Source organism: Epinephelus moara, chromosome 12 (genome assembly GCF_006386435.1).
Source record: "Epinephelus moara isolate mb chromosome 12, YSFRI_EMoa_1.0, whole genome shotgun sequence".
In the NCBI taxonomy this organism is placed as follows: Eukaryota; Metazoa; Chordata; class Actinopteri; order Perciformes; family Serranidae; genus Epinephelus; species Epinephelus moara.
In genome coordinates, this window is record NC_065517.1 from 26,805,363 (window position 1) to 26,827,646 (window position 22,284).

Consider the following 22,284-nt stretch of genomic DNA (forward strand, 5'->3'; position numbering starts at 1 on the left):
TCTTGGACAATGTCTCACACCCTCTCCACCATGTGCTGGTCAGGCACAAGAGTACTTTCAGTGGGAGACGCATACCACCAAGATGTACCACTGAGCGCCACAGGAAATCATTCCTGCCTGTGGCCATCAAACTGTACAACTCCTCCCTCTGAGTGGCCCTGAGACTTTTTCACACACTGCAATAATTTAATTCAACTTGTGCAATAACCCCATTCACCCTGACTGTATATATTCTGTTTGTGTAAATAATCTTGTTCAGTTTACAATATATATATGTATATATATATATATTTATTTACGTTTATGTTTGTTAATAATTCCTGTTTATTTAACTATATATTTGTTAATACTATTGTTTAAATTTTCACGTATCTTTCCTCTCTTGCAAGGAGCACCTGTAACATAACTAATTTCCCCTCGGGGATCAATAAAGTATTTCTGATTCTGATTCTAATTCTGATAAGAAGCAATACATTGTGTAGATATTAAAAACATCCACAAAATAGCATTATAGGTCTTGTGTGTGATTTATCCTGGCTTCATATGAGCAGAGGAAATCTCCTCTCTCGTCGCTAGGCTAATGTATACAATGTAAAATGCCATAGGCTTGTGCTAATAACATTAGCATAATATTTGTTTGGAAAACGTGTTTAGTATGAGACAGTTGTTTTGTCGGTGAACCTTGTGAGTTGTAATGGAGCCAAATTGTGTGCCGTTATCTTTGTTAAATGTTGCTGTTGTCCCTGGTTTCAGCTTCATATGAGTAGAGGAAAAGCCCACTCACCGATTAGCTAATTTATACACTGTAAAATGCCATAGGCTTGTGCTAATAACGTTAGCATGTTGTACTTGTTTGGAAAACGTGTTTAGTCTAAGATGGTTGTTTTGTCGGCGAACCTTGTGAGTTGTAATGGAGCCAAATTGTGTGCCGCTACCTTTGTTACATGTTGCTGTTGTCCCTGGTTTTAGCTTCATATGAGTAGATGAAAAGTCCACTAGCCGATTAGCTAATTTATACTATGGAAAATGCCATAGGCTTGTGCTAATAACATTAGCATATTGTATTTGTGAGGGAAATGTGTCAAGCAAAAGACAAGTGCTTTGTCTGTGAATGCTGTGAGTTATGGTGAAGCTGATTTGTGTACTTGTGTTTGAAATTGTGGCTATTAAGCCATGTTTAATGTGTGTTTAATGTGTGTTTTTGGTGTGTTTTGACTACACTAAACTTTACAGCACTTCACAGAAACTCCGCCGCCGACTAGTGTTTTGGAGGTGTAATATAAATGACAATGAAATAATAATTTACCAGTTATTCAAAAATGCTGAATCTGTCACTACTTAAATATAAATAATATACCTATTATGTTATAAAAATAACCCCAAAATATAATGTGTGCAGTAATTATAGTTACACTGGAAATGCCTGTTATAATATGTCCATGTTTTTATGTGTGCAGGTGTCATGTGCATCGTTGGCCGGTGGGGAAGCTGCTCAGGAGGGGACCAAAGGCGGCTGGGCTGCGTGTCTGGACCCCAAGTACAGCCTGACTCACAAAATACAAAGCAAACACTGCAGGGTTTACTCTTTCGGGTGCGTACAGACACTCACTAACTCATGCCAAATATCTTCCTTTATTCTTCCATAAATCTAATCCTAATTGTATCGCTTGTACAAAAACGACTACAGCCTGTACACTAGCTTTGAGACAACATGTCATGTACAGTGTCTGTAGAGCAACATTAATTTCAACAGTCAGTGAGTTATCTGCAGATGCGACAGTTATTCAGAGCATCTGCTTCTCTGACAGCATGTGATATATCTAGTCACAATTGCTGCTGCTGTCACTTCAGCCATGACAATTAAGATTTTTCTCTTAGAGGAGATATTCAGGTTTTTTGCTCACTGTTTCTTCAAAGAATGAAGGATATTTTCAACACAAAAGAGGAGGAGTATCTCTGCCTGCACGTCCCTTGTTAGCCTTGTCTTTTTATGTCTTCCAATTTCAATGACTAATTGGTCACTGAGCCTGTGTTTATTCAGAATCTCTCTCTGACAAAGTAGAAATAATCACTTTGTGGCAGGTTGCATTTAGGCTTCTTTTTCTTTGTGTGGTTATGGCAGTATTCTGGACAATTTAATTTGTTGAGTAACACGCTAATAAGAGGAAAGATAATCCTCTGTCTGCTTTAACTGTACCTGGGACGTCACCTCCACTCCACCTCTGCTTCCTCTCCTTGAGTGGCAAGTAATCTTGAACAGAGTTAGCCAAGCCACCGAGGTATTTGACCTTCTTAAGATTGGAGAGTCAATCACTCCCAGTTGGCTTTGTGTCGTGGATCAGCTCGGCCCGGTTTCCGCCCCGCTGGGCCTCCGCTGTGCCGAGGTGCCGCGGAGGTCTGGAGGGGTTTTTTCTGCAGGAGAGATGGAGCTTATTAATTTGACTGTTGAGAGACAGCACAGGTGTGCTGGCATCAAGGCAGGCCGGGCACAGATACTGATGCAGGAGGGGAAGAGGGGGAGAAACTGCTGTTCCTGTCTTCTTGCCTCTCTGTGGAGAAGGGGGTCAGGGGTCAAACGGAGATGCTGGAGGAAAACATACCTGATATCCTCTGGCTGACTGACGGGAAGTCAGTCATGCAGGAAAGCCACATGGACATGCACCTAAAATAAAAAGGAATATTATGCGTTCTCTCAGTGATTTATGCAAACATTTTAACATTTGACCTGAATATCAGCTCGGGAAAATGTGACTCACAGCTTTGATTTTTCACGTTGACGGAAGCTGCATTACCATTTTTCCTCTATCTAACTGATCCCTTAAGACCTCCGGAATGAATTCAATTTACGCTTAGTCGACCCTCAACTCTCGCTAATGTAATAACAGTGAGTTGACCTAAAAACTGAAATTCTATTAAAAACAGAAACTTCATGAGGAACAAAAGAAAAGTCCTCAGAGCCAGAACAGTTGAGCAAGACGAAGTGCTCTCTGAAGTTCCACTTTTCTGGATACGGCAAGTGATCTTCTCCTCCCCTTGTCCCCTATCTGACCTACGTATAGTATGTACACACACACACACACACACACACACACTTCATGGTCATACTCCTGAATGTATGCCAGGTATGCTGAGTATCCTAATCTCAGGAGACTTCTGCTCTGCTGTACAGGAGACTCGCAAAACCCTCATCCACAGCCCACTGCTGCACTGACTTTAACACAAATGTCAAACACCATCATGTGTCCGTGTGTGTACGATATGGAGTTCAGTGTGTTACTGAGTATGTACACTTGTGTGTGTACTCTTATGAGCATGATTTTGTGTGCGTTCGTACAGTCGATACGTCTCATTTGCATGCGGTTTAACGAGCCGTGGAAGGCTGTGCCTGGGCAGGATGAGCAGCTGTTCTCTGATTGGTCTGTCACATGGTGGTGGATGGAGGGTGGGTGCAGGAGTGGGGGGCTGCAGGATGTTTTTCCACATGAAAGATCACTCATCCTCCACCTTTCACCTCTCGTACTCTGTCTTACCTCACTCCTCCTCCATCTTCCTCCTCTTATACTGGTTTCAGTCTGTTTTGATCATACAGTCTTTTTCACCTCATGCGGGAACAGCGCAGATGCTCACTGTAATCAATAACTGAAAGGATGAATCATCCATTGTCATAAACTAGAATTACCTCTTTGCAGTTGTGTGCCTCTGTGGAACAGTCAAACTGCAGTAACAGTTACATCCATGTCTGTTCAGACTCATATGTAGCCATGACAGTAGACAATGCTTCAGATTAGGATGTTGCTGAAGGTGGACACCCAAGATTAGAGTCACCAATTCAGTATCTGACCAAATGTCTCCCCTTCTGTTCCTGAGATATAAAGTTGACCAGAAAATGTGTGTTTGCAGAACATTATGATGTCACAGTGAAGCTAACCTTTGTGGATTTAAAACATTGTCACATCATTATTCATTGTATTAGGCATTTGCGTGAAATTTTCGTCATAATTAGGGCATGAATTCTTGATTCATGGCCAAAAACATGTTTTGTGAGGTCAGTGTAACCTTTAAACACCAAATTCTAATCAGTTCATCGTGACTAAAAGTGGACATTTGTGCCAAATTTGAGGAAATTCCATCAAAGCCCTCTGCAGATATCACATTCCCAAGAATGAGATGGACACAAGGTCACAGTGACCTTGACCTTTGAACCCAAAATTCCAATCAGTTCATCGTGACTCAAAGTGGACATTTGTGCCAAATTTGAGGAAATTCCATCAAAGCCTTTTGCAGATATCACATTCCCAAGAATGAGATAGACACAAGGTCACAGTGACCTTGACCTTTGAACCCCAAATTCCAATCAGTTCAAGTGGACGTTTGTGCCAAATTTGAGGAAACTGCCTCCTTCTTGAACTATTGTGTTTACAAGAATGAGATGGACGCAAGGTCACAGTGACCTTGACCCCCTGAACACCAAAGTCTAATCAGTTCATCATGACTAAAAGTGGATGTTTGTGCCAAATTTGAAGAAATTCTCTCAGGGGTGTTCTTAAGATATTGCATTTAAAATTACCTGGATCTTCTACATCATAGAGTCCATTGAGCAAGTGCAGTAGCGTTTCCATTAACCGTAGGTGTATATGTGACTGAAGCCAAGGCTATACTGTTAAATTTAGCTTAGAGAGCATTTCTGTCTTTAAACAAGCACACACATTATTGTGTGTGTGTGTGTGTGTGTCCTCCAAGGCAGCACTGGAGGGATTAGGAAACGAAATACACATTTAGATGCTAAACAAAAACAAAAGCATCTAAATAGCTCGAACAGTGTCAACATATCCTGAACAGTAGACCATATGCAGGCATAATTTATGTTTTAGGATGGCTTTGTGGTAACCACATATATCTTTAGACAGGACACTGTTTTGACATGTGATTACAGGAAAGGCACAGGTGTAATTTAATAACATTAATAATAACTGCATATTTCTCAATTTGTAAAATAGCAAAGCTTGGTCAGTGGCACTTAAAGTCAAAATATGCTGTGCTAGGTACCCCTCTTGAGTCTGTTACAATGTAGTTAAAAGACTTAACTTTTAAGTTTTTTCCTTGGGTTTGAGCAACAAAAGCACATTGGTTCAGTTCAGTTTAGGACTAGATGTTTCAATCCCTGATGCACATACTGAGACTATGAGTAGGAGTAATAGTGCCGTCTGGGGGTCCGAATGGGAGCCAAAGGGTTAGATGGATAGGAAAGTAGGAAAGAGCAAAGGTAGATAGGGAGGGTAAAAGCTTCACTGGGGTCATCAGGTGGGTACCCTCCTTCACTGGTGTTTGGGTGATAGGCCCACGGCACCTCCAGAGGGCTCATCCACAACACCTGGCATCCCAGGTGCACCCCCATCAACTTTATTCCCTCAAACCCTGCTGCTGTTAGTGGTGTTTCAGGGCCCGATTTGCATCTTTCCTCTTGATCCATAGCCACTGGTTAGCCTGTTCGGCTGCACCAGGGAGGACTTTGATGGCCTGATGCTGGGCTTGGCCTCGAATTCCTTTTTCTTTAAGCAGCCTGGTAGTTGCCTATGAAGCCTCTTTAGCCCACTTCAACTGGACAAACCTTCGCTTTCCAGCTGCATTGCTCAGTGTCAGCTGCCAGCTTGGTGTCCATAACTGTGCATTCACACCAAAAGCGTCATGAGCGTTATAAGCGGCCAGCAGCCATTCATTTTCAATGTACGCTTGCTACAAAGGGCGTCAGGGGCGTCGGCTGCAGCGAGCGGCGCGATGCCAGCGACCAGAGCGTCAAGTAGAAGTTGGGAGAAGCTGAACTTTATGCAAATGAGCAGTGCCGCCGCCGAAGCAGCAGCCAATTGCAGACCGGGATTCGGGTACGGAGGTCTGGGCTCTCCCGGAGCTGTACGAGCCGGTGAAATTCACCGTGGAGTTGCCGGGTTTGCAGGACTCTGTGGACCCAGACGGCCCGACGGCTCCGGGCCCTGTGTTTCCTCAGCAAATACGCCGATGCAGTACAAAGGAGGCTTCCGAAAGTGCGATTAATGAGCTCCCGCTTATTTACCACCAATTACATTTCTCTGTGGTCCTACGTGCCAACAGGAGAGTAAAATCATAATTATAAAGGACTCATAAAGGCTGTATTGACTGTGTTTATTAGCGTTATTTTAATTGTGCAATGAAAGTCATGGATAATACAAAGTGAAGACATAAATGATATATTTGTTCATCCTTGTAAAGTGAACAGCCTGGACACATCTGCAGCAGCCGGCCCCGCCCCTTTGGCCGCTACAAGCGCCTGCTGGAGCTGCTGCCAGGAAGCGCGATGCCAGCGACCTGAGCGACCGCTGGCGCTCATGACGCTTTTGGTGTGAATGCACAGTAAGGCTCTTGCGCTCGTAGGCCTACTCCACAGCATCCTCCCATGGCACAGTGAGCTCAGTGATGCAGACGAGGCTCAGTGAGAAGGACCAAAGCACGAGGTCTGGTCTGAGATTAGTAGAGGTGATCTCAGATGGAAAGCATAGATGCTGATTCAGATCCGCCAGTAACCTCCAGTCTCATGCCACTCCCAGTTGGCTGGTGTCTGATTTTACTGTACAGGCCTTGGATTGCTTCACACCTGCGCGGACAAACCCTCTTGTAATTGCCAGATGGAATGATGGAGGACGTAGAGCATTGATGCATGTCCGTTTGGTCTCCAGGGTAGCTTCTAGGTTTAGAAAAAAACATGGTTTGGCTGAAAATAAGTACGGTTATTACTAACGTAATGTTACATCACATCCAACGTCACTAGCATAGCATGGTACACATACTAGCATTAAAACAGCACGACTCACTTTTGGTATCACACGGGACACAAACTCTAGGCTCCCGGGTGAAAGTCCGGAGTTTGTTTGACCCATCTACCTCCCCTCCTATGCACCAAATGCAGATTTTCTTGCTCTTCATACTACAGCAGTTGCAGGAGTGTCGAAAACTGCTGTCAACCGGTGCGTCTCATACTGCTGCTAAGGGTTCCTGTGTGTGTTGGTGTCTGACGCTGAGGGGCTATTGACCAAGTGTCGGTATTTGACACGTTGGGAGCAGGTAGACTAAAATGTCTTGAATTTGAAAGAGGTCCACTTATGACAACTTTTCCTGCACACTGTAGGCCTTTTAGTAGTTTAAACTTGGAGCACTTATACAGGTCAAAGCTCAGCACATCACTCTTTAATCATGCACATGTTAATGAGCTGCAATATGTGATGAAGGAAGGGAAATGGAAGCGAGAGTGAAAATGAGAGTCAGGGTGGAGGTGGAGGTGGAGAGACAGACAGTCATGGAGACAGAAATATTTTGAGAACACCATGGTGTCTGAAACAAAGGGAACAAAAATAAGAGAAGATGTGACGGGAGAGGTACAAGGGCAGAAAGGAGAATTTAAAAGGGAACCAGACTAACAGACAGCAGATAGTTTCCCAGCCCTCCCAGCCTTTGTTAACCACCTCGCCTTTGAGGTTCACAATAACCAGACAGGCTGTTGACATAATAGTTCAGCGCGAGGACAAGCAGACTAAAGGCAATCCACTGGGTGTTTGCGACCTATCACACGCGCACATCTTCACATCTGGTTGTCGTGACATTCCAGTCAACAGTGTTACTGCTCCTGCACTCTGTAGTCTCCTGAGAGACCATATTACAGTGAGCAGAGACCCTCCTTTATCAGCACTGTCATCCAGAAGCACTTCTGATGCACTGTGAATCCCACACCCCCCCCCGCTGCTCCGTGAGTAATCCCCGATCCCTGACGTCTAAAGTGTCGCTGCAATGATTCCTGGCTGAAACACCCCACCAGAGAATGGGAAACTCTCAATGAAGCATTTGAAATATTTAGTGCGGTAAAAAGAGACGTCTAGTTGCATCTCAATCTCTCCCATATTCTCATCTCTCATCTCCCCTGCCAGTGGGATGCATTCAGAGACCCAGTGCCTCATCTGTAAAAGATGTGTACTGTGAAATGTACTCCCTCTGCCGCAATTACAGAATACAGCCGCAACACAAACTAGACACAGGGGAATGCGGAGATAGCGACTGAGAATGAAAGAAAAGGAGAAAATTGCAGAATTAGAGAAGGGAGGGTGGAATAAAAAGAGAACGGCAGTGGCAAAGAGAGAGAAATAGAGGCAATTGTCTGTCTCATGGATGTATAAAAAGAGGACCCGATACAGCTTTGGATATAAAGCTTTGATCAGGACCAAATAAAACAGGCCTGACCCTTCATGAAACTGCGTAGTTCAGTACAACCTCGACCCAAGCCCAAACTATGGGAGCAGTGTTAGGCACAAGCCCGATTAAAAGCCTGGATTTCCACTGTTTAAAAAGATCTACATGTACTACATTTACTTTGGGCTGGTGAGAAGCAGAATCTTGAAATCGATGTTATATTTGAATCCCTCCATCTCCTTGCTGGAAAACAGGAGTGATATGATCTATGGAGGGGGTTCTGATAATAAAACAGGCGGCTGAATTCTGGACCAACTGGAGTTTATGGAGACACTTGAGAGGGAGACCAAATGGAACAGAATTGCCATAATCAATACAAGATGTAACCAAAGAATGAGCGAGGATAGCAGCACTCTGAGGTGTGAGTGATGGGCGAAGATGATCAGTTTTATCACTGTTAAGTTTGAGGAGGTTGCATGAAAGCCAAGATTTAATATCCAGTAAGCACGACATGTTTCCTCGCACCTCCTCTTCTTCCCTGTCTTTTGGTATTGCAAGAGACGAGCAGGCTGTGCCCATCGGTGCATCTCCGTCCTCAAGTGTGCACAGCGGTCCACGGCAGTGCAGCAGATAGATGATGATCACCGCTCATGTTACCCACGTCTCTCTCACTGCTGGAGAAGCAGAGGAAAGCGCTGCCAACCAAGTCACTTTGCAGCCCCTCTCTCTGTCTCTTTTTTCCTCCAGTCCAATGTAACTTTGCCTCTTATGCACGAGAACTGCCAGTTTCATATGTCTACTGTGCACTGGAGTTTGTGTACGGTATGTGAGCAAAGGACTCCTTAACTCTTATGTTTTGTCAGTTAAAATCTAATTCTATGGACCCTTTGAGGTTTGTTAGCTGGAGGCAAAACACGACTCTCCACCACAGGACTGGAGGCTACACAGGAGTTTTAAAATGTCATCTTGTTGTGTTATTGGGAGCCAGAATGGGAGTCGTCATGGGCCATGGCTCAAAACTTTTTTTTAATCGCATACCAGTCGCCACTGCCCGTCAACAAAAATGAAGACAACTAGGGTTAAATGTGATAAGACAAAAGGACTGGATGGAGGCGATCATCAAAAATGCTCACATGTGCAGCACACACTTCATATCAGGTTAGGGAAAAGTATTTCCTGTTGTAAGGATGAATAACGTTATGTGTATTAAGGGTTATGATGTCCACCTCATCAGAAACTGGGGAGGTGATAAGAGGAATATTGGATTTCTCCGTAATGCTAACTTTTAAGTGCATTAGCTAACATTAGCTTTGATAGCAAAACAAACTGGAGGAAACCGTTCAAGTGTCGTCCTTCTTTGTAAGATTGGCACAGTAGTCAACCACAAAGCTTCCTGTGACATCACCCATCCACTGAGTGAGAGCATACGGGTCAGCCAGTCTGATCCTGTTGGGCAGTGCATGGTGCGTTTATAAATTCAGTCTGATGCTCTACACTGAAATGAGTGACCTGCTGGTCAAAGAAACGGAGCGATATATTTTAATATGAATTAACGAAAGTATTTCTGAATGCAACACTTGCACCATCTTCCTCCATTGTCTAAAACAAGCCAACAGAACTTGCTAGGTAGCGCTAGCTAATGTCTGTGGAGGATTGTTTTGACTCCAGCTAAGCCCCATCCACCAAAAAACGTCATACTGCTTACTAACAGTAAAAGGGTCTATGTCTTAAGATTGTCATTTGTTGTAATCGGTTAAAGGCAACACAGCCCATACATTACCCATGACATTACTCAGACCAGAAGGTCTGCATAAAAAAATGAACACTTGGAAATTGGTGCAAACCCACGTTGATTCAAGCCCAAGAGAATTTTGAGAAATTAAAGCCCAGTCCAACGCAAACCAGCTCAAGTTGGGCCCAGTCGGGTTCAGGCAGAGAATCAAAGCTCGTTGGAGGTGAGACCCTGTTTGTTCTTATGAAAATTGCTAAATGGCATATTAAGTACAAAAGTTTGACTTCCAGGAATGAAATTACACAGATGTTGCGCATTGTAAGGACTTGGAGCAAATGCACACATGAATTAAGTCCATAATAACTCTGGATTTAGCTACTAGTAAATTTTGAAACCCTTATGATATACTGATTTAAGTAAGGGCTGTTTAATTGTTCGTACTGGGAAGCTGTTGTACCTCAAACACTGTGAAATCTCTTTCACAATGTAAATCTATGGGAAAAGTCTTTTTGGGTCCCATGGCCTCACACATGACAAAACTAGAAGTTGTAATTACACAGTTTGGCCACTATGTCAAATTGGCTTCAAGGCCTGACACTGTTCCTGGGGGCATTGTCTGTCTGCTTAGATTTACACATCATATCCCAAAATGGAGAAGCAGCTTCCTCTTGTTTTTTTGTGTTATGATTTCTGGGTTTTTGGTGACGTCAGGATCACAGTGATTGTGTTTTTTTTTAATGTCTGTAGTGTCGTTGTTTTTTTCATGAGAATTCAGTGATCCTCCACTGTATTTGACTCATTAGATTATTTGTGCTGATGTTTCTTAGCATTGAGACCATTTGTGTCATAAACCCTGTTGCTCCATGTTACAAAAAAAAGATATTTAGGTCTTTGAAAAACCTTTCTCTTTAGATTGTGGTATAACAATACATGTTGGTCTCAGGTTTTAGCTCAGTTTTCAGTTAAATGAAACAGGAAGCCCTCGTCCTGTTTTGTGCTCGTAAGCATTTGGCCTTGATGCTATCAAGTGATAGCATGACAGGAAAGTGTAGAGGTGTATCTATGACTTGACAAGCCATTCATTAGATTTCCCATGAAATCCGACCCACTTTCATACAATAAAAGGCAGCAGATTTCATTTGTAGTTGTAGCAATGTCTCAGAGTGAACGTGGTAAAGATATACTGAAGTTATAGAGCTACATTCATGCATCCATCCATCGCTAAACGCTTTGTAAAAGACAAGCAAATGTACAAGAATGTTATCTATATGAACTTCAATCAAAGTGAGGTAAGGGCTTGATTTACATCAGGGACTATTTGATCAAAGTCCGTCTGATCACACCTGGCATTGGAATGTGTCTCCACGTGCAGCTTGAGTTAACACTTATGTTTGGATCTCATTTCCCCTCTCTATATGCAAATTAATCCAACATCTATTCTATTTGCAAAGACTAAATGAGAAGTTGTCTTTAACTGGCGGGAGGTTTGTTGAGCTATATGCATATCTAAGCACCAATGCAATAGTTTGCCTCATTAGGACGGACTGCAGGAGACTGTGCAGTGCTTCCCATACATTAATTCATTTGTGGCAGCCCACCACAATTTGAACACTGACTGTGACATATTGAATTTCTTTTGTTTCACTATTTAAAATAGATAAATTATTTTTTTGTTGTTGTTGTTGTAGAGCTGCACGCAGCGTATTGATTCACTCAGCTTCCCCTTGCCATGCTCTTTCTCTCGGTTTTTGGTAAGACAAGCTAGTGCGCCCCAAGCTCTCTTTGCCTGAAGGAGTGTTAGCTCCACACCTGGGACAGTTGGTGAGAGACTGCCCACACGCACATAGTGACAGGGCTAACTGTTAGCTTCCCACGGCTAATGTTACCTAACGGTTAGCAACAGAGTCGAACCGTTTTGGTGTAAGTTTGTTGGGACCTTTTAACAGCTGCTGTTTTGTTTGTGACGCTGAACTGACCATTTGCCCAACAAGAGTGCCTTCAGAGACAGTCCTTCAGTGCTGCGTCTAACCTCTGTAATGGCAGCAACAGAAAGTTTTCTGATCTGGTGAAAAGATATATAAACTAGGACGTCAGCTGTGTAGGCAGTCCTTCAGAGTGGCCCAGGACATGTAAGCGTACACACTACTGAAAGAATGTGGCCATATGCAGCTCAGGCCACCTCCGAACGTGGTCTAAGCAAACAGATCTCAAGAAGCATCGAGAATGAATTGGGTGCAATCATGCCTGTACTTAAAGCTGTCCACTTGTGATTCGATCACCCAAAACTCATGTTAATATCAGGTGTAAACAGGGCCAAACAATTAAGAATTAAACAAGATTACTTATTTAGACAGACACTGCATATTTTGGCCTGTAACAAAGTATTCTAAGTATTATACCTGGGTGTCTTGTGCTGTGTGGGCTGCAGGTTGGGTGTGGATGATCGGTCCCTGGAGCGCTCTCTTGCAAAGGCAGGATGTGAGGTCCACTGCTTTGATCCCAGTCTGAAGCAGCCTCACCTGCAGCATGCTGAAATGTGGCTCCATCGACTCTCTGTAGACTGGAGGGATCCCAACCCGGCTATCATTGCCCAGCGTCAGTACGCCAACACCAAGAAACTGGCCACCATCCTTAATGACTTTGGACACAGACAGGTGAGTGGTTCAATATTATGCAACATGGTCTCTGGCTATAATATAACATCTGTGAAGGATTCTACCATCAATAAATCACCTGGAATAGTGTAAAGTGATTTTTTTCTTCCTGTCAGCGAAGAGGATTCACTTATGCTGCATGCATGCAAACACAGGCCCCTTCCTGTGCACCCCAACATAACACAGCTCATCATGATTCATTCCTCTGTTGTCAGTCTCAGGCTCCAGGTGGATAAACACCAATATATAATTTTGTTTAATATTATCATGCTGAATGTTACCTCTTCAAAGCCCCCCAGGGATTCTGTTCCACCTCATCAGATAGGGATCTGCATACAAGATCAATCATACACACGCACCAAGCCCACTGATAGCATGCATACTAATAAACACAGTTATAGATCCGCTGAACATGCCTGTTTCGGAACAGGCTGAATGATAATTCAAGGTCAGAGAAGCCAAGCTTCTTTTACATAGGTAATCAAGTCAGTGCTGTATGACAGACAGGCTCTTCTCTCTCCTCATGGCAAAGATTACAGACAGAGCGTTTATAGTCTTTCTAATTAAATGACTGGATTCAATGAAAGGCTCTTTTTATGCGATCATAGCATCTTGCAGAATATTCTCATGTCATAAAGCAAGGTAAGGAGAGTTTATTTATGAGCACATTCCAGCAACAACGCAATTCAAAGAGCTCTACATAAAACATCAAAAGCATCAAGACGAGTTCACAAGAAAATGGTGTGTATAAAAATGAATCAATTCTAGTGGAAATAGACACTGTTTATGTGCTGTTGTTTGGGCTGTCAGTATGCTCTGGAGTCTTCTTTTGCTGATTCTCCCACTCAGAGTCAAAGTCAGAAATGTTTGTATCCTACACATAAGGGCTTTGAATTCATTGTTGATATTTAATGTCCCCAGAGGCTGGATCCTCATGTTTTATTGTGACCCGTGATCTTTTGTCTAGTGCCACCATAAGGCCAAAACTTTCACTTGTACATATGAACATCAAAAGCTAATGGGCAGACTCATGAAAATGAACATGTTCTCGCTCCCCATTTGATGAACTCTTTCCATTGTGGGGCTCCATGGGTTTCCATTGACACCAACCTCAGACCAAAGTGTCTGCTTGACATATAAGACATCTCATTATTGGAGAGAGAGTTTGCCACGAAATTTGCAGAACACATTCCTGCTCCCATGAAGATAAACCATTTTCATTTAAGTCCATGTCTTTCGTCCGGTGCCACCTATGGGACAAAATCTATATTTTAACCTCACTATTGTTAAGCCTCTAAGAATAAAAATATTGTCATTAGGTGCGTTTACATGGGCCCTAATATTCAGTAAATAATCGAAACATTAGCCCACTCAGAATAAAAACACTTCACGTGACCACCTCAGTAGAAAGAGACTAGTCTGACCAGAAGGAATTTCAATCAGGTTGAGAACAGTTGGTGTGAACCTTTGATAATCCTTTCAACTGAAAATATTAGCATCTAATAAGCATGTAAATGCTTAATACAATCAATTCTCTCTGGTCATAAGAAATATATTCTGTCTGCACATATTTACCCTGAACTGAGGTCAAAGTAGGTGACGTAGTGTGCCACATACAACATGCCGCAATAATTATTTCTCTGCACCTCCCTTTGCTGATTTTGAAAGGGAATCGCTAATAATGAGAAAAAAATGTTGCGCTCTGCTAGTACTACTCTGATTAATAAATGGGTTGTTATGTAACACATTGCCAAGTGGCTGGTCATAACAGTCGTCTATCACTACTGTTACCAGTGGTCTGCACATGAGAATATGTTTAGGGAACATCAGTAAATTGTTGTGTCTATCGATACTCTGTGTGGGAGGTGTTTTGGGGACATCTAAGTTAAGTTACTTGCTTAAATGCATTAACAGGTGAAACATATTAGTCTCATAATATATTTTATGTATTGAATTAATGGAATTTTTCAATAAAGTCGGAAAATCCTTTTTTGTTGTATTTCTGGCAGATTGGATGCTTCACAGCCTGCAGAAAAACTTCGCAAGATGCTTTGTGGCATTTAAACGTACATCTTATCAGTTACTTTATTTGCATCCATGTAAATGGTTATGTTGAAATCTCTAGTCAGAAGGATTTCAGTTGGGCTGAAGAAATATTGTCCATGTACTGCAAAACTTCAAATAAAAGCCTAGTCCCAATGAATGCCCAGTCTCTTTTACTAGCCCATGTGGCTACACATTTTGACGAATAAAGGCCTGTCTCAAATAGAGGCCTGGTCTGGTTGCCAAGTGGATCATTTTTTTAATACAAGTTCTTTGGATGTATAAAACCGGGTTGTTGGTTACCTCAAATTATGTGTCCATTCTTCAATTACCCTGTAAGTTATTCATATTCCTTTAGTCCATCAGGGTCCTCAGATCTAATCCTTGAGTGCTGTCTCTTTGGCACGCTGTCTGTCGGAGCTAGATCAAATGAATGATTCATAATTGATATATTATCTGAAGCCTAATTTTTACACAAGTAATATTCATTCTTGTTTAAATTAAAAAAAAAGATTGTATTTCCCATCTTTGCTGAGCAACAGTTTTGTATGAAAGGAATTAAAGGCCTGTCCCAAATATAGGCCTGTTGATTTCAGCGATTTAAGCAAATAATAGCTCGGGCTACTAATTCAAGATTTATGGTAACTGCAGCCATTGTTTTGTTTGTTCATTCAGCTACTAAGGGGCTGCTAGGAAGGCTGTTTTGTTATGATTGGCTCCAGAAAAATTAGCTAAACCTGTATAATTAATCTTTGTTTTCTACCTGTTCATATACGAAGACTTAAATTAAAGGAAATTTAAATCGAGCCATCTGGTTCCATTGTATTTGTGAGAAGGCAGACATCTCTAGGATTGATATTTTCAACATTCACACCCAAACCATGTAGATTGATAGCACTGCAGGTAAGAGGAAAAATATCTGTTTTGATTTTGTGACGATCTGTCCCTTTAAATCAGCTTCTGGAGCAGAATGCCTACACGCTGCTGGATGATGTGTTGCTATAGCTTGTGTAAATTGAGTTGATAATTCTTTTTCTAGAGCCAAAAGCAGAGCAGGCTGCCTCATACGAGGGACTTGGAAAGATATTAAGATGTTGTCAGTGTGTGACAAGATATGAACAAATAACCATTGGTGCGTGTCTGTGTTTATGTGGGTGGGTTTGTACGCCAAGCCGTTTCATAGATGACAGTATCCACCTGCTTTAAATGCACAGCCACGCACACATCCTTGTAATGAGGTTTTAATGCGAGTACATAGTGTGCCGGAGGAGCAAACAGCAGAACAGTTTCTTCTCAAAGGCTCTCGCCCAGCCGCTGTGACAGCGAAAGCAGCAGTGAAGAAACACAGTCACTCGTAAAGGTCGAAATATGCATTTGTGCAGCATTTCTTATCTGTGTTTGTTAAAAACTACACAGATGACTCATTCTCGGAGCTCTGGTGACCAGCTGAGAAAGCAGACACTGTCACCACAGGGACAAATGTCAGAAGCAGGAAGTCACATCTCATTTATGGAAAGTAACTGCATATTGGACCATTGATCATGTCGGTAATTGGACAGTGCAACAGTATCAGCGCTGCCCAGCGGTACGACCACACTTAATTAAATGAGGTACTGCCAAATTACAAAGAATAGAAAACAAGCACAACATACAGTCTATCCATCTAACCTTTTCATTTCAGTGATCCGCATTCATGTTGCTGTGGCAACCCCGCATACATCTTTGGATTTCTCCATATGAGACCTCTTTGCTTCTGTGCGGATTAAATGACTCTTATGGATGACGGTGTTTTATAGGAACCCAACTAACAAGACAAAGGAGCCTATCTCACTCACAGCGCAGTGCCACTGCCATTGCTAATTTCAGACCAATGCGGTTGTCATTTTCACAGCCAGCACCCAAGTTGTGAAAGTAGCAAATGTACTTGCGTGCATGGGCATGTACGTCAATGAGGTGTGCTCATGTGTACTGTTGGTGTGTTGCTATTTTAAGGCAGCAGAAAGCATTTGCACCTTTGACCAACAAAAATCTGGCACAGTATTTTTCTGCTAATTAAAGGGCACATTATTAAGACAGTAAGATGCAACTACATGGGCAGCTTCATGATGCACATACACGTGTATGCTTGTTACACACTCAGGGAGGTGTGGATGGGTTAAGAGTGGGTGAAATAATACATCATTAAGGAGGAAAATATTAATTAAATTCTCTAAAATGTGAACGTAGCAGAGAGCAGAGCAGAGCTGCAGAGCACCTGTCCAACTCCCCATTAAGGGTGCTTTCAGACCTAGAGTTGTCTTGCTTTGGTCCGAATCAGGGGCTTATTTCTTCACAAAGTTGTACAATTGCCTAGAGTTGGTTCATGTTCTCACTGCAGCATTTACAAGCGGACCAGATCAAATGCCTACACAAGAAAGCTGCTCTTGATTGGTCAGAATTTCAATGCGTGATAAATCCAGGAAGTAAACAAATGTTGAAGAAGAGTACACTTGCAAGATAAATGTGACACTTTCTAATGTCACAATGGAGGGACAACTACACAGGTTGATTTTAGCGCTGTTCATCGTGGACTATATTGCTGTCATTGTTCATTTTAGTCAAACCATACAGTTTGAAAACGAGGCGCGGCTTCGACTAGAAAACAATGTTTTGATGCATTGGATGTGCTGAATGTGCATATTAAGGCAGTACAGGAGGAGGTGCACATTAATAATCCTCCAGGACTGTAACATGCTCATGTTTAACCCAAACAATGTGTCATGTGACTGCAGTTGGTTCAGATCGAGGTTGGAACACGTTCTCACCACAAAGGGACCGCACCAGAGTTTGTTTGTGACCAGACTGAGACCACCTCTTCAAGAAGGTCTTGGTCCGGTTGTTTTGGTGCACACCCGAGTGCGATTGCTGTGTTCACACCTGCCAAAATGAACTGCACTTAGGGAGCAAACAAACTTGACTTCAATTGAACCGAACCAAACAGGGCAGGTGTGAAAGCATTTTTTTGCACGAGGAGGGACAGAACTTAAGTATTTCAGAAGCTAAAGGTTTAGCTGTTGCCTATGTCAAGTTTGTGACTATTTATTATTTGTTTTGCTGCTTAAATGTCCCGTGATATTTGCTGCAGTGACATTACTGCTCTTACTGCATTACTCTCCCCAAAAAATGCAGTGCCCCAGGCACTCAACTCACTTGTTATGCTCAAAACACTCCTATGATATTAATGAAGGGACTAAATACTACTCCTTTGCCCCTTGTGCCTTAATTTGCACCCAGATGATGTGCTGTTTAAGTAGTAAAAGAAGAGTTGGACATGCCCTAAATGCACCTGTGCCATGCACTTTAGACCATGTGCTACAGATCTGTGCTGCTGCACTCAGGCAAAGCAGTGCATGGAGCTTAATGCTAACATCAGAATGCTTAAATGATCAAAATGACAGTGCTAACATGCTAATGTTTAGCAGGTATAATCTCAATTTAGTATTTTAGCGTGCTAAAATGACATAACTAGTACTAAACACACACTGATGGAAATGTCATTCATTTTTCAAGTGTTTGGCTGTGAACCAAATTGGACAAATTATAATTTCTAACATGATGGTAGAACTTAAGGGATCACCAAAGCTATTACAGTTCATCCTGAGAGGAACAGGAATGTCTACCAAATTTCATCAGAATCCATCAAATAATTGTTGAGACATTTCACTCAAAAAACAAATGTCAACCTGCTGGTGGCGCTAGATGAAAAGTCAACAGGTAAAGTCAGTAGGATACATCCTCTGGCAACAATGAATGCCTGTACCACAATTTAAGTCAATCCATCTTGAAGATGTAGAGATGCCTCAATAGATTTCATCTTAAAACTCTATAAAATAAGGTGACATAAAAGGCTATATGTGCGACATTAGATAGTAGGGCTGGGCGATATGGAGAAAATCAAATATCACAGCATTTTGGCCAAATACCTCAATATTGATATTGCTATGATATTGTAGGCTTGACTATTGGTGCTTCCATTCAAGTATTTCCATTACATTTTTAAAAATAAATAATCATCAGTAATGTGGATATAATCATGAAGTGGGTAAAGACATAATAGAACAGCTAAAAGAAGGCCAGACATTACATCACTCTACTGAAAAGCAGCCTTTGAAACCAGTTGACAGTTCATCTAAGACAATATAGTCTCATAACACAAAAGATATGAAATTATCAAAACTTTAAGTGAGCACAGTTATCTCATAAGCTGTCTGGATAAATGAGACTAAATAGACAGATAAATATTAAGACAGTTCCTACTGTGTCTCTGTGAAGATGCCTTAGGGAGACTCTGCCCTGATGTCAAAGCAGTTGTTGAAGTGCTCCCAAAAGCACCGAATCAGCAGACCTCTCAGATGTGTAATTAAATATCTTTAATTGTGATCTGCTCTCTCGAGGCATGCTCTCTAATTAAAGCATACAAAGCATACAATAACAGGGGTCAGATAGGCTGTGATGTTCAGGGCTGTTTTACAAGCAAAAAACTGTTGAATTATTGTGACAAGAACAATCGTGTGGAACTAAAGGAGACAGTAATAAAAGTCTTGTTATTAGCGAGGATTGTTTTTGCCCACCATGAAATAAACACATTTCAGGCCAATTAATAAGGCAACGTGTTAACTCCTATTTAAAGTTATTTTCTCAAATCTGCAAACTTGTTTGTTTACAAAGACTCAGACAACTTTTCATCAAACGCGTCTCTAAATTAAAATTTGTCCCAATGTGCTGCCTAATCCTGAGGATGCTTTACTGAAATAATTACCATGTGTATTTTGATCACATGCTGCGTGAGTCACTTGGAGGAGAGGAAATATTTGCCCGTTGGGTATAAAGACTGTTTGCACAAATCTGACATTAATTTCCCAGCAGTCAAGGGCAGGAATTTCTGTGGAGTGTGATATTCAACAGAGGCTGCACAACAAGGCTGATCAGCTCTGTTATTGTGGAGGATACAATTTGATGTGTGTTTTTGAATTCATCATGTGTTCTTGCAGAATTTTCACAAGACAGAGAGTTGTTAAAAATGATTTAAAATGAGCTCAAATCAAAGACAAGTCAGTGTTGTTCTTGGGATCTTATTGTTTGAGAGACTTCATCAATGTGTCTTCATCAATAAGTAAAACCCCCTAATGAATAGGCAGCTGGAGTTAGGAGATGATAATTCATTCATTCATTTTCTGTAACCGCTTATCCTGTTGGGGTCGCGGAGGGGCTGGAGCCTATTCCAGCTGACATTGGGCGAAAGATGGAGTACACCTTGGACAGGTCGTCAGACTATCGCAGGGCTGACACATAGAGACAGACAACCATTCACACTCACATTTAGACCTACAGACAATTTAGAGTCACCAATTAACCTGCATGTCTTTGGACTGTGGGAGGAAGCCGGAGTACCTGGAGAAAACCCACGCTGACACAGGGAGAACATGCAAACTCCACACAGAAAGGCTCCCCAACCAGGGGTTCGAGGAGACGATAAGCTTAGCATACACATCATCAAGACCATCAATGTGTTATTAGATCTGGATAGCAGACCCCAAGGTGGTGCCTATTCAGTCCAATGAGAATTGCTTACCTGGTGCCTATGCCAAAAAAGGTTCTAGCTATTGGGTTTACTTCTGAGGTATGCGGCCGACTGAATATGTGCAGTAGTGTTTCTCCCCCTGGCCTCCCCACAAGTTCCCGCTTGGCTCCTAGACTTCTGGTGACATTGAGGAATTTCAGATGCTTTTTTCTGCTTTTACACATTTAAACTTCCATAGATCTACTATTGTAAGTAAAATAATTGACACTGTTTGCAGTTTGAGGTGTTCTGTCAGCAGTTTTACATCATAATGGTGGTGATTAGGGAAGTGTTTTTTGCGCCACAGGGAATTTTTTTTTGCAGTAATACCGTGAGTGGCCACTGGAAAAAGTTGGAAGCAAGGCCAAGCAGCATTCCTGGGGGCCATATCTGCCTACCAGCACCTCTAAAGTTCATTATAGGGAATGCGAAATGCAGCACACTGTGGGGCAGCTCCGCCATCTTGGAAGGGTTTAGCATCTATAGCTATGGTAGCTGCAACTCTAATCATCTGTCATTTGTCAAGTTCATCATCAGAAATTAATTAATATGCGTGGAAGACAAATGCCCATGTAAAGAGAAGCTCACGACAGAGGCAATGAAGGGGAATATCACAAAATTGAAGTTAGTGAACGATATCGATCCTACGAATTACGAAATAATGAATGGTCACAGGACCTTAACAGCCTGCCACTCATTAACATTACAGGCCTTTACGTCTATCTGGTGTTTAGCGTTAGCACCTACACCTGTCAGCAATTCTTTAAATCTTTTGAGGCACATGTTCAATTCATAATTGGACCAAATGCCAACTACAGAATCATCCAGATAAAGATAAGCTAGCTAATATTATGCTACCTTAATGCTAACAAAACATCAGCTTATCATGCATCTAATGGGTTAAAACAAAATGTGGCACGTAATGTTAACCTACCTTTGTATCTGACTGTATATTATATACAATACATTACATTTGATGATTTTATTCTTATTCACTGAGCAGTATTCTTGGCTACAAGCAGTAACTTGCTGAAGTGTCTGCTGGTTGCCTGGCAACTGCTCTCGGGCAAGAAGTAGCCTTGCACATTACCACCCATTAAAATAGCAGATAGCTCTTAAATTATTAGTTGTCCTGACTGATTGCCCTTAAAAATATCGATAAACTAAGCAAGGTAAAATGTGTTAGTGAGCATTACAGGTGCTAGTGGCTGGATTTTGTTAGCTTCAGGCAAAGCCAGGCTAGCTGTTTCCTCCATTTCCCATTTTATGCTAACGTTAAGCTAATAGTCCGCTGGCTCAAATGGTGTGTTCAATCCATGGCTTCTATGTCTCATTTAAACATCTGTACACACAGTACAGTCCAACTTCTATCTGTGGAAATGTCGCTATAGTGTTTGTATGCACAAAATACAGCGTAATGCTTTGTTATCAACTGATAATGCTAACAATGGCTAACATATAGTAGCTAGAATTGGCACAGACTGCTCCAGGATGATGTTTTTCTGTAGGCCAACACGGAAGTTAGCATGACTCTGGTTCCCTCCTCAAAAAGCCACTGGGACTTTTGCGTTGGAGCAAACAAACATTTAATTTATGATATTCACACGTTTTGTTCAGAAAGACAGTCTTTACAAATAAACAACACTTTTACTTTTTTTTGAAGCCCATAGAATTGCCAGCAGTAAAAAGCTAACGTTGAGCTATGAATGAACTACACCACAGTCGCATGACTTCAACTTCGCCACCACAACAAGGCTGTAAAACAGTGTTTGGTAGTATGACGTTCTGTAGTCTCATTTAGCCACTGGTGTAGTGGTAGGTTGGGTAGATTACTAAGGAGGAGGTGGGTATACTCTCCTACATATTCTATTGATTGGTAGGTACACTGTAAACAGCCAGAAAAAGCGGTCAGTATACCCCACATACCTGCACATACTCTCAAGTACACCAATGCATTTAGCCAACTGTTAGCAACCACATTTTATAAGACACATGCTTCAAAACTCACAAGTGTGGTAATTACTGACAGATTTTATGTTGGAGAACAA

The 22,284-nt window shown here is 41.9% G+C and overlaps 1 protein-coding gene across 1 annotated transcript in view; it reads left to right on the plus strand.

Moving 5' to 3' along the window:
* mettl24 (methyltransferase like 24) overlaps positions 1–22,284 on the plus strand; it is an 80,277-nt gene that overhangs the window by 52,940 nt on the left and 5,053 nt on the right. Inside the window, exons 3-4 of the mRNA XM_050058090.1 lie at positions 1,458–1,591; positions 12,369–12,594. Coding sequence (XP_049914047.1) covers positions 1,458–1,591; positions 12,369–12,594 — 360 coding nt within the window. The remainder of the gene's footprint in view (positions 1–1,457; positions 1,592–12,368; positions 12,595–22,284) is intronic.